General features: G+C 34.1%; 1 protein-coding gene across 1 annotated transcript in view; it reads right to left on the bottom strand.

Moving 5' to 3' along the window:
• Window positions 1-4768: 4768 nt before the first annotated feature.
• SLC2A13 (solute carrier family 2 member 13) overlaps window positions 4769-12387 on the bottom strand; it is a 473922-nt gene continuing 466303 nt past the window's right edge. The window contains exons 8-10 of the mRNA XM_024122830.3: window positions 12240-12361; window positions 11971-12123; window positions 4769-6718 (exon numbers count right to left, since the gene is read on the bottom strand). Coding sequence (XP_023978598.1) covers window positions 6492-6718; window positions 11971-12123; window positions 12240-12361 — 502 coding nt within the window. The 3' untranslated portion in view covers window positions 4769-6491. The remainder of the gene's footprint in view (window positions 6719-11970; window positions 12124-12239; window positions 12362-12387) is intronic.

Raw genomic sequence — 12387 nt, 5'->3', positions numbered from 1 at the left:
CGGGCACAGCCGCTCCGCGGCATGTCGGATCCTCCCAGACCGGCGCGCGAACCCGGTTCCCCTGCATCGGCAGGCGGACGCGCAACCACTGCGCCACCAGGGAAGCCCTCTTATGTCATTTATTGAATACTGTTTTGAAAGTGCAAACAGAATGGTTGTGTGGGTATGGGATGGTTATAAGCGTATCAGTTGTTTACCCTGGTGACAGCGTGCCTGACTGGGAGCTGTGGCTGCTGCCCTGCCCAGCATCACAAGAGAGACTATCATACTGCATGTGGCTAGCCCAGGAAAAGATTAAAATTAATTAAAAAATTAAAAATTCAAAGTACAGCTTCTACTAAATATGAATCACTTTCACATTATCTTATAGTTGAAAAGTTGTACCACTTTAAGTTGGAAACCATTTGTATACTGCTTCATATTTGGAAAAGAATCCCCAAATTAAAGGTTTTCAAGATTTGTGTCTATAGTCCAGGTTAAAATGAGGTATCTGATTCTTTTTCTTCACACCCTTAAAGTTATAATACAGCAATAACATGATGTCTATTTTTTAATCTTTCTGCCTGGATCTGACAAGAAGACATTCCAAATAAGGACCAAGAGAGAAAGAGTGTGGCGTAGTCACTGCAGAGAAAAATTTTGTACACACTTCCTAGTGTGTGATCTTGGGCAAATCACCAAAATGTTCTGAACTTAAGTTTTAGTATCCACAAAAGGATGACAACATTTACCCCAAAAGATTAGACAATTAAATGAAGACTTTTCTGACCACTGATACAGATATGAACTGCACTATTCAGGTGTTCAGATGAGTGGACACTTTATGCATAACTTATGGGATTTTCAAGGGTCATTTTGACTGTCAGCCTTACCTGCTGACATCAGAATCTTTGCTCAAGATGCAACTCCATTGTAAGCCTTTGAGTGACAGTGGATCTAGTGTCTTCAGAGGATCTCCTCAGACTAGTTCTATAGTTGGGCTCAGGATGGCACACCCTAACTATGGAGATAAGTCTGATGGCTTCCCAGATCAAACAATAATATAATGCTTACTAATAAAAGCTACAGTTGGGGCAGAATGGCAATGGAGAGCAGCAGAATTCCAAAAGAACTGTCAACTGGTCATCCAGCAGGTATTTTGTTTTCATTTACAAAGCAACAACCATAAACAATTTTTGTCAATCTGACACAATGGTTCATGTCAACATCTGGTTCTGACAACAATAAGAAATAATATTTCAGGATTTCTGAGTACTTCATTTCAAAGTTTTATATTTACTATTTAGAATAACTCCTTGCAATAATTTTTAGGTGTTATAAAATATTTTTAAAGGTACTTAAGTTTAACCATGGTCAAAAAGAGGTAAAATATCATTAAAATGAGTAGCATTGCATAAATATATAGAGGTAGGTAATCTTTGTAGATGCTTTTACTTTGTAACCTAGATCCTAAAATCCAAGGAAAAGAATTGGATAAAATACAAAACTGCAAGGGAGATAAATGAGTAGTGAATTGTCTTAACTTTTATTTGACTATTTTCATTTACAGTTCTGGCACTGATACTTTTTTTAAAAAAAGATTTAAATTTTATGTAAAGATTGAACTTCAATAAAATAACTTAAAAAACATTTACATATACATCACTAAATCTCCATAAAATATACAATACTTTTGATACAACTATAGGCTACAATGACTTTGAAGGAAATGATACGTATTCATAATTTTTAAGAGATATCCCATGTGTCACATGTAGGAATAAATATTTATATTGGATTTGCTAAGACATGTGGAGTATTAAACACTATATAACATGCACTCTCAGAAATTAAAATATACTTTTGAAAACATATTTTAAAAGCATAAACCTGTGTTTTCGTTTAATCTAGATGTACATCGGAGCTTTTAAATAGAAATTTGAACATTTATTACAAATAAAAGATACTATAACATCAAGTAAGATATAGTCCAAAAGCTGCTAGGAACCAGTTTGGACATGTAGAATATAAATTTCAACTTTGGCTAGAGATAAGTATCATTTTTTTAACCTTCAAATGAGATGGAATAATGTTAAATTTGCTAAAATTTTAAAACTTGACAAAATATTGGTGGTTTTTAATTTTTAGTACTTGTAAGCTATATTTCTTTTTCCCATTTATATAGATATGATAAAATCAAATGCATGGACTTAACTGTCTAAAATCAAAACCTGAATATTACTGCTAAATGAAGGTAGATATTTAACATTCCATAGACCAAATCACTCAAGTGCAACAGACTGTGTTTTATACATACAAAGTAAAGATTTATAAGAATTATATTGTTTTACATTCACAAGCAAATTATGAGATAAAATTCTTTCATGTACTTCTGAACATCATTAACACTTACAAAATACCTCTCTGATGATTATTGGCACATGAAAATCTTCTCTAAGAAATGATGTTTAAGAAAGTTGGTAGCAGTAAGCTGTTTGGCATTTTAAAATGATTGCTATTTCTAGAAAATAGCAGCAATATTGCTCACCCAGAAGAACTAAAATTGATACATTGCTACAACCTGAATCACTTCATCAAATTAGCTTAACATTACTGTACATGAGGCTAAGAAAATGGATAGAAAGTGACAGAAAACAGGATGTTAAAACTAATGCAGAGAACAGTTCTGAGTCTCTTAATAGGCAGAAGCTACACATGAGCTGTAAATTTTACCCACAATTCAATACATTCTGATATAAAGCACATATTATGCATTCTCTGCTTCTGGCATGGTATGTCATTCTTTTATTCATAGTTAGTGAAAATGTCTGAATTTGGCAACTTAAAACATGATACAACAACTGTATAAATGTCAGTTGTTAGGTACTTAGTATAATTTGAGATATTATAACTAAGAATAGTAAAAAAAAATCTGATTATAACAAAACATGTTATTTTATTGTTCTTAATTACTGTGCTGATGAAATAAAGTCAAAACTATTTTCCCACTCCCCTTACTGTATTACAGTATTTATAACATATTAGTGTCATTAAACTAATGAGACTAGTGAGACTTTCTTAGATAACATGTGAAGAGTATTTTCTAGAATATTGTCCCCCCAAGATCTATGGATTATTATAGTACATTTCAGTTTTACTTTCCGATATAAAAGGAAAAGGATAAGTTGTCAATTTATATTTTTCCTATTAATTCTTCCTCTATATAACTGATTTTGAAATTATAGTAAACAATTTCTAAATTCTCTGCTTTAACAGATTTCCCATTTTAGAGTGAATAACTTAAATAATATTTAGACTCTTTTATATTAAAATGGTTCAGTGGTAAAATAAAAATATGAAAAACACTTGATAGCATTACTCTCATAGCATTTTCCATCTGGGAACTAACTACTGCATATGACTGGGAACAAAATTTCAAATGGAAATATTACCTTTTAAGTCTAGTTTTAATTTAGATATTTTACATATACATTAAAAATCATGTTTTGGGCAATTATTGACTAAGGTGCAACAATAAAAATTATAAGAAATTTTGTATTTAAGAAAAATATTAATACCAAATCTTTAAAATCTATCTGACATCACATTCAGCCCTATGTGTTCAGATGCAGATGAAATGTTATATTCTCTTAAGTCTAGTGCAGATCTCACCAGCCATCCAGCTAAGCCTCAGTAGGGGTTATGACCGTCTTCCCTATATTTTCCTAAATCACAATATACCTCTATTAAATTTGCAGCATGTTTAGAAGGAAACATATAATTTCAGCTAAAAGCATGATGCTTAATGTGTTTTAATATGGTAGGTCAAATCATACCATATATAAATTGTCCTACAAAATATATATTTGATGATATTTCAAATGGAATGTTTTCAAGTTGATAGTGGTAGCCAAAGATGCTTGATAACTTAAAAGGTGCATAATACTAAAAAACCTGCAAAATTCAAACATTTAATTTTTAATATACTGTAAATGTTCACTGAATCTAAAAATAATACCCTAATTGTATAAGGTTCCTTTTCAAGTAGTTGTTATTAAAAAATTATAAATAATTCTTATACTGTGCCTCTCTGTCTTATACTTTAAAGATATGGAATATTATCTTTATCACTATATAAATAACAAGTAGTCCTTTATAGAAGGAATTGAGGAGAATAGAGGAAGAGAACTGTGGCTATTTTTCCCTGTTATTATGTGCATTTATGGATATAAAGTTGAAAACACCATTTGCTTATGTCAAGGAAAACAGGTTATGTTCTGCTTTAGGAAATAATGAGCCCACGTGCTCCTTTAATAAAGTTACTGTGCATTCAGCTCAGCTGAGTATAAGCATATAGTTAAGGCTATGTATACAATAAAGAGAATTGAGGCAATTATTTGGATAAATCAGGAAAACAAACTTCTAAAGAGATCACTTTATGGGTCTAAATACTTTTTCTCCACATTATATTCTGATATATTTTACCACACAATAGTTCATTTTCCGCTTCACTTTACCTGTGTGAAATATTATACAGATAATAAATTTCTTATGGGATAACAAATATTGATAGAATAATAACTTTCTCTATCAAAGCACATCTGCTTTTCTGGGGAAAATCAAAATCAATATCCCCTTAGAAATCAATTGCCAAAGTGCCTAATTCAAGGAAAGAAGCTCTCTAATTTTTTTTAATTACATGAAATTATCAAAGGGAGAAACCTCTTTTTTGGCTGAAGGATTTTTAGGTTTAGAGAATGAACCTCCTTGGCTACATTCTCAGCTGTGATCATTGTGATAAGAACAAGCAAGAGAGAGACAAAACCATCTTGGAGACTGGCAGAAACATACTGAATTTAGACAGAGCCACTTTTTCACTCCAAAGAGTACCTTATTAGATATTTAGGGCTATTTTAAAATGCATCAAATGTACGCACTCTTAACTGACCACAGAAGAGTCATTCGTATTTCCACTGGAACTAGCAAGTAATTTTGTGAGTGATTTTGTACATACTATATAGTTCTTAACATATGAGTGAAAATTGGAGTTCATTGATGAATGAGCATAAAAACCAATGAACAATTTGAAAAGATATTGTAGAAATGTAGTAAGTCAACATCTCTTAAAGACGTATTATATGAGAACCATTAATCTGCTCCAGTAGAAAATCCCAATTTTTAGACAAGGAGGAAAAAAATCCAAGCCAAGCATGAGACAAAGGAAATACCCACAGACAAATCTATTTATCTTTTTATATAGAATGTCAGGTAAAATGAGAAAGGGTGTGCAAAATAAAAACCAGTTTATGCTCTTAGAATTAAAAGAAAAAAAAGACGAGTACCGTAAGTAACAAAATGTGACAATTCCCTTAGGAAGAGTTAATAAAAAATTAAGAAAAATAGAAGTCCCACTACTTAATTAAACAAACATCAGTAACAGCAGGATTATTTCTGCCACTGATTTTCTTCCTTCCTTTCTTGTTTCAGAAATTATTTGATTAAAAGAAGGGGGAAAATAGTCTGCTAGAAGTTATTTATATCACACAAATGAAGGCACAAACAGTAGGACTCCAGAGTGGATGAGTGAAGGCATGGTGAATATCAGGTGATTTTGGCATGAACAAAAACTGACCCTGAAACACAGTTGAAGATCTAGTGCTATTTTGTGTTTACAGTTGCACAACTAAGTGACTAACTCAGGGTTAAAAATCTTTAAGGTCCATAAAAATCTTTTCTTTCTTACTTTCTAGCAATAAAATATACTTATCAAAACTTGCTAGCTAATCTGTGCAAATGTATACTTCTCATTGATGCAAAAAATATGTAGGAAAATAAACCCTAAAAGACCTGCTTTTCATAATGTTCAAATGATCCTATACAGAGTCAGCTTCTGAAGAACTTTCCAGATTTGAATTGGAGAGAGAAACCAAAATGTGGGATCCAAAGGATATAAGGACAGCTGTGCCCCTGTAGGATGCACTTTTGAATTTGTTGATGAAAGCTTAAATGGAGTTTACTTTCTAATAGCTGATCACAGGTAAGCTCCGTGTCCTTAGGAGAATTTAGGGCCAACAGGCCATGCTTTGACAGAAAATACCCTTGGACCATACTTCAGAATCCTTTGCTGTAAGTATATCACACATATATGATTTGGCTAGTTTAGCACTGACTCAATTGCCACTAATAATTATATATAGTCTTAGGAAAAAAGGATTATCACGGAAGTCACTGGGTACAATATTCATTTTAAACTATCTTAGGAAGGAATTATACACATTTGCTCAATAACTATTAGTTTAAAATCTCTATAGATTTTTTTTTTTACATCTCTGCTTGTGAAAAAAAATGTCATTGTGATTATATCTTCCTTGGAATCAAATATTCTAGAATATGAAGTCATTCAAAACTAGACTGTGGAAAGAACCAGATTAAAAGCAGGGCAGTGAGGTCACCAATTGCTGTTCTTCTCTCCCAAGTTTGTTTAAATGACTAAATATATCAGCAGCTGACAATTATTCCACATCAGAAGCGTCATTGTCAGAAAGATGATAGTTACTTCCCTTCACCCGAATATATTCAATATATCTCCCTTCATCCGAATCTGAAGCACCACATGTACATAGCCTGTTGTCAAAGAGTGATTCAATTTCCTCTAATTTTTTCCCTTTGGTCTCAGGAAGACAGCCGTAGATGAAAAGGAGACCCAGAGCAGCGAATCCAGCATAGAGGAAGAAGGCTCCTGCAATGGGAAATAATATACATGTATAGGTTTACATTGGAAAGGGTACTTGATTTTAACTTTTCATTCTGGTCATGACTGTGGTCTGAGATGGAACCAAAAAATTGCTTCCAGCCTCGTTTATTCTAATTGTTCTAATGCTGTGAATATAATGCAATTTGTCTTTCTAAACTCAAGTCATGTAATCAAACTCAAGAAGAATGACGGACCAGGCTCAGATATAACTTCTGCTTTGAAGTCTTTCCTCACTTCCCTGGTTAGAGTTAATTGTGTTTTCACAAAACTTTGCTGAGGCAAAGTGGTATATAACAACCGAGAAGTATTATAATTATGTGAATATATTTGTCTGTCTTGTCTACTAGATTGGAGGCACTTTGAGGGAGAAATTTCCTTCTCATTTGTCTTGTATTTCCAGAACCACATTCAATGACGATATTGCTGAATTCATGGGTCAATGCCCAAAGTCTGGGAGTCAACTTTGAGTTTTCTCTTACTCTCCCACCCAATACCCACTCTGTTAGAAAATCCTGTTGGATCTACCTTCAATCACAATCCAAAGATGACCACCTCTCACCATTCCTGGATATCTCTGGTCTTAAAAGACAAATGGCTGGAGAAAGGATATCAGATTGGGAGTTGGACGATCTGGTTTAAGTCTTGCTATGTGACTTCTAGATAGTCATTTATTTAACCTCCTCCCTGGACCTCAGTTTCCTCATTAAGTAAAATCATTCCTCAGCTCCTATTTAAATTTATGGTTTAAATTATAATTCTGTAAGTTTTACAACCCAAATCAGGACGAGGTATAGGAAAGATGGTTATGAGAGGAGGAGACCAGCAAAAGTGGTCTCCTCAATGACAGAGTCTATGGCTTGTCTTTGGGTTCCTAGTACAGTGCGGACACATTGGAGTGTTTAGAGAATGAATGTTCTCTTGTTGACTGCCAGATGGAACACACTAGGTAGCAGATCTGAGATAAAGGGCTATACTAGACGTCAAGAAGACATATTTGAAAGTCAAGCTATAAGCTAAATAGTACAGCAATTAAAGAACTGAATAGTATTTCTCAGTTCTGCTGAATCATTACAGAATGTGGAAAAATATTACTAAAACTACTTTCTTAAAGTAGTTTTTAGGCCTATAAAGTAGTTTAGTAGGCCTATAAGTAACCATTTCAGTACTATCCACAGAAACATTTCTTGGGAAGACTCAAGGAAAACTACAGAGGAAAAATACTGCTGAATTGGCCACTCCAAAGAATCTGCTCTTTGGAATGAGGAGCCATGAGAAAATAAAAGGGAAACAGAGGTAAACTATGAGACATTAGGAAAAATATGAAAGGGTTGACTAAACCAAGACATAATTTGTTAGATTAAATCATCAGAAGCTATATAATTCTTAAGGAGTGGGACCTGCATAAATCAAATTCTTTCTTTAATGAAAATACAATTCCATTTATAAATATAAATAAATAAAATTACTTCATTTCAGTTTGGTTTACATTAAACACTTACTTAAATAATCAGAAAATAATAATAGGTCATCTGGAATGAATAGCCTGAGTGTTATAGTGAGAGAAAGGCATCATGTCTCTGTAGAGAGTGTAGGTCTGAAAGTCACAAAGTGATGCAGGCTGAATCCTTGAGCAGTTTCTTGAATTGTCTTGACCTTAGTTTCCTGATCTGACAGGGAAAGTAAATTCTGCCTGGCTAAACTGCAAAGAATAGAGACAATGTATGTTACATTCCTATTAGAATTTTGGATGTTAGTTGCTCAAAAGAGTGATAGACTGCATTATTAAATTCTACTAAATGACTAGGGAAGAATAGTTGCTAGTAAGATCAGCATGACTAATAAATTGGTAATGTTTTCATCTAAAGGGTGATACTGACAAGCTAACTCTTGGAGAATGTGGAATTTTGAGAAAAAATGATAGGAGATGAAGTCCTGTGTTCTGAATACAGATAAGCAAAATTGTGGACATAAGAAGAGAAACGGAATCTTCTGTGGGGAGGGGCAAAGAAAGGATGGTAATCATGTTGATAATACAGAAAAAAATAAGTGCAGAGGGTAAAACATTTTAGACCAAATCAGGACGCTAAACTCTAAAATATCTAACAGAGTAAATATAGTCTGGCTTTATAAAATATAATATTGAGAAATATTCATCATCTTTCACAATTTAGGTACAGTGGCATGATTAGAAGTAAAAAATTAAATCTGTTAGCACTAAACTCATACAGTCAAAAACAATTAGATGGATTACGAAGATTCTTAAAGGCCATGAAGTTTCTTGTGTGTGAACCAGATTCCCAAGGCCAAATAACATTAAGGAAATTCTATTCCTTTTATAAAAATCTGAGTAATCTAAAGAAGGCAAATGCCAAAATTGCATATATGGGCTTCACTGGTGAGACCTGTGGTTAAGCCACAGAGGTGAGGTGTAGGCAGGCCTGGGAGGCTGTGACCTGCTCCATGTAATGGCCAAGTCAATTATGTAACTCACTTTCTTAATTATGCCCCCTTGGAATGAAAATGAAAAAAAATGTCTGTAACAAGTCTGTCAGGATTGTTAAAGAGTGCAGATATTCCTCAGCTTTATTCTAAAGGAAATAAATCTTAGAATCCTATATTAAGTTTCAGTTTAAAACAAATATTTAATTGAATCATATAAAATGAGGAATTAAAGACCATGTTTGATTGAATTTCAGTACTTCAACACAGGAACTTTAATAATAATGCTCACCAAGGGATCTATTTAGTCACATGTGTTATAAATAAAGTGATATACTGGTGACATTTTAATGATAATTTTTAGTAATAAACATTACTGAATGGGGTCCAAGGCAGACCTTTCTAGGCAGTATAGTTTAGGAAGGAATCAAAACCTGAGGTCTTCAGAATGGCCATCATCAAAAAGTCTACAAACAATAAATGCTGGAGAGGGTGTGGAGAAAAGGGAACCGTCCTGCACTATTGGTAGGAATGTAAATTGATACAGCCACTATGGATAACAGTATGGAGGTGAACCTAGGGGCAGGACAGGAATAAAGACGCAGATGTAGAGAATGGACTTGGACTTGAGGACACGGGGAGGGGGAAGGGTAAGCTGGGACGAAGTGAGAGAGTGGCATGGACATATATACACTACCAAATGTAGAATGGATGGCTGGTGGGAAGCAGCTGCATATCACAGGGAGATCAGCTCGGTGCTTTGTGATCACCTAGAGGGTTGGGATAGGGAGAATGGGAGGGAGACGTAAGAGGGAGGGGATATGGGGATATATGTATACATATGGCTGATTCACTTTGTTATACAGCAGAAGTTAATGCACCATTGTAGAGCAATTATACTCCAATGAAGATGTTGGAAAACAAACAAACAAAAAAACTTGAGGTCTTATGAAACAATAAAAAAGGAAGTAAAAGAAGACATGAATATTTCCAGAGAAATGCATCATTATGGTGCATATTTGTTAAATCAGGAATATAAACATATACCTTACATAAATCAGAAACCTATAGATTAAAATATAGAGCAATAAACAGGGAAAATCTAACCTGAGCTGAGATATTTTTCCACTAGTGAGGACCTAATGGACAGTGTGCTGACCTGATAGAAGCTTGGCTTAATGCAAAGCAAAAAGTTTCTTCCAAGGAGATATTTTTGAAAGAAGCCTGGCTATGCCATATTTAAATTTTGCTACTGTTGCCTCATGTTTTTCTGACAGAATTTATTCAAGGAAGAGGTGCTTTGCTATCAAAAGTCTTACCACATAGACTTTTATTATTTGGTCTATGACTTCCTATTAAAAAATGCTTTCTCAAGATATTAGTCTATATTAGGTCTTCAAATATTTAAGTGTTCTCAAGAATCAGAAAATATGGATATTTATTGTGTTCATATTTATGTTGTTAGGAAGATAAACTTACAAATTTATGTAAAACATTTTAATTGCCAAATGGGATAAGGCTGAATATACTATATATCCAGTTTAAAATGCCAGTGCGTTCCCTTCCCAAGAAAATAAATATTTCTAAATGTCCCAAATGGTGATCGGCAGAGAGAGGAGTTTTATAAAGATAAAAAAAAGCATTAGATAAATAGTTTTAAATCAAAGTAAATATCAATTCAGCATGTTCAGAAGAGAGGAGGAATAGACTTTTATAATGTTTCCTCATATTCACCATTCATCTAAAAGTTCATCCGTGTATTTATTCATTTGACACATACTTCTGAGTGCTTATCAAGTGAATAGGATGCCCTGGAGGGCACTGGGAATATAATGGTGAACAAAGCATAATCCTGGCCTAAGCTCAAGGGATTTATGGTCCAGTAGTGAGGGGTGGGGTAGGGGAGCTGACAAATAGACCTGTTCTTACAAAAAGGAATTATAAGTAGCCAGAACATGGGATGAGGTGAGATGAAGTGAGAGATGGGGGAGGGGATCAGAGAATGGACTAAGCAAAAGGCATTCAGTATACAATCACAGAGGCTCATGAGAAGATTAGAATGAAAACCTCCTATTTCATCATTTAGAATCCAATCACAGCTAAAAACTCATACAGTGAAGAAATCCTCTTGCTAAAAAGCCAAAATCATTTCATTTTAGCAAAGATAAACTTGAAGTAGCTTCCCAAAGTTTTTTCCTAACTCAGTCACTTCTCAAGATTGTTTTCTTCGAGTTACGGTCTCCACACATTTTCACTTGAACACTTCTGCCACATTTATAGTTTTGGCAGTGGTAAGCGCTGGTCTCAGTGGATCCTGAAATGCTTTGGCCTGAACAGCACAGATGACAGAGTGGAAGGCATAACTCATAGCACAACATTTGGGGGAGCTACTTTAACCCTACTTCCACTCTTGGATACCACTCCATCCCTGTTATGAGACATCTTCAAGCATTAGCCCTAGACTCCTGCAGTTTTCTACCATTCTCTGTTTATGATTTTTCATTAAACTAAAGGCCTTGCTGTGAAGATTTCCAACTGGGGAGATAGGTGGGAGATGTTTGGGTTTGAACTGTAGGTGGGTGGGTGAAGGCTATAAGCAATACTGCTTAGGAAAGGAGAGTTCCTCTTATCTTTTCCCAGAAACATTTCCAAGGGCTGTGGGGAATAAGAAAGCCATATAGAGAATTTATAATAGCAAAAATATAACCATCTAATCTTTCAATCACAAATGATAGCATATCTAAAAATAGAGTAGGAAAATAAAAATGAAACTATAGCTGGAAAAAATATTCTCTTACCATAGTATGTAAGATACTCTGCTGTGTGTAAAAATGTCAATGAAACCAGAACATTGAAAATCCAATTTATTCCAGATGAACATGCATTTCCTGTACTTCTTGCCCAAAGGGGATATATTTCAGAATTCACAGTCCAAGGCATTGGTCCCATTCCTGAGAAATGCAAATGAATTTCAGTAAATGCAGTAAGTAATTTAAAAGAGTTTTTCTCCTCTAAATAGAGACAACTTAATTAACATAACAATAATAACAACAAAGCCTTTGTTTACCAGGTGCGAAGAAAACAAGATATAAAATAAGGCCCAGAAGTGCAGTCCAGGAGTATGGAGTAGGGCAGAAATTGTAAGCCCAAAATACATCTTCTGTTTTGAATTTGGTTTCATTTTCACACCTGAAAAATAATGCAATATAAATATT

This window comes from Physeter macrocephalus, chromosome 6, assembly GCF_002837175.3.
Source record: "Physeter macrocephalus isolate SW-GA chromosome 6, ASM283717v5, whole genome shotgun sequence".
NCBI classification, from domain to species: domain Eukaryota; kingdom Metazoa; phylum Chordata; class Mammalia; order Artiodactyla; family Physeteridae; genus Physeter; species Physeter macrocephalus.
This window is presented reverse-complemented; position numbering and strand designations above follow the sequence as displayed.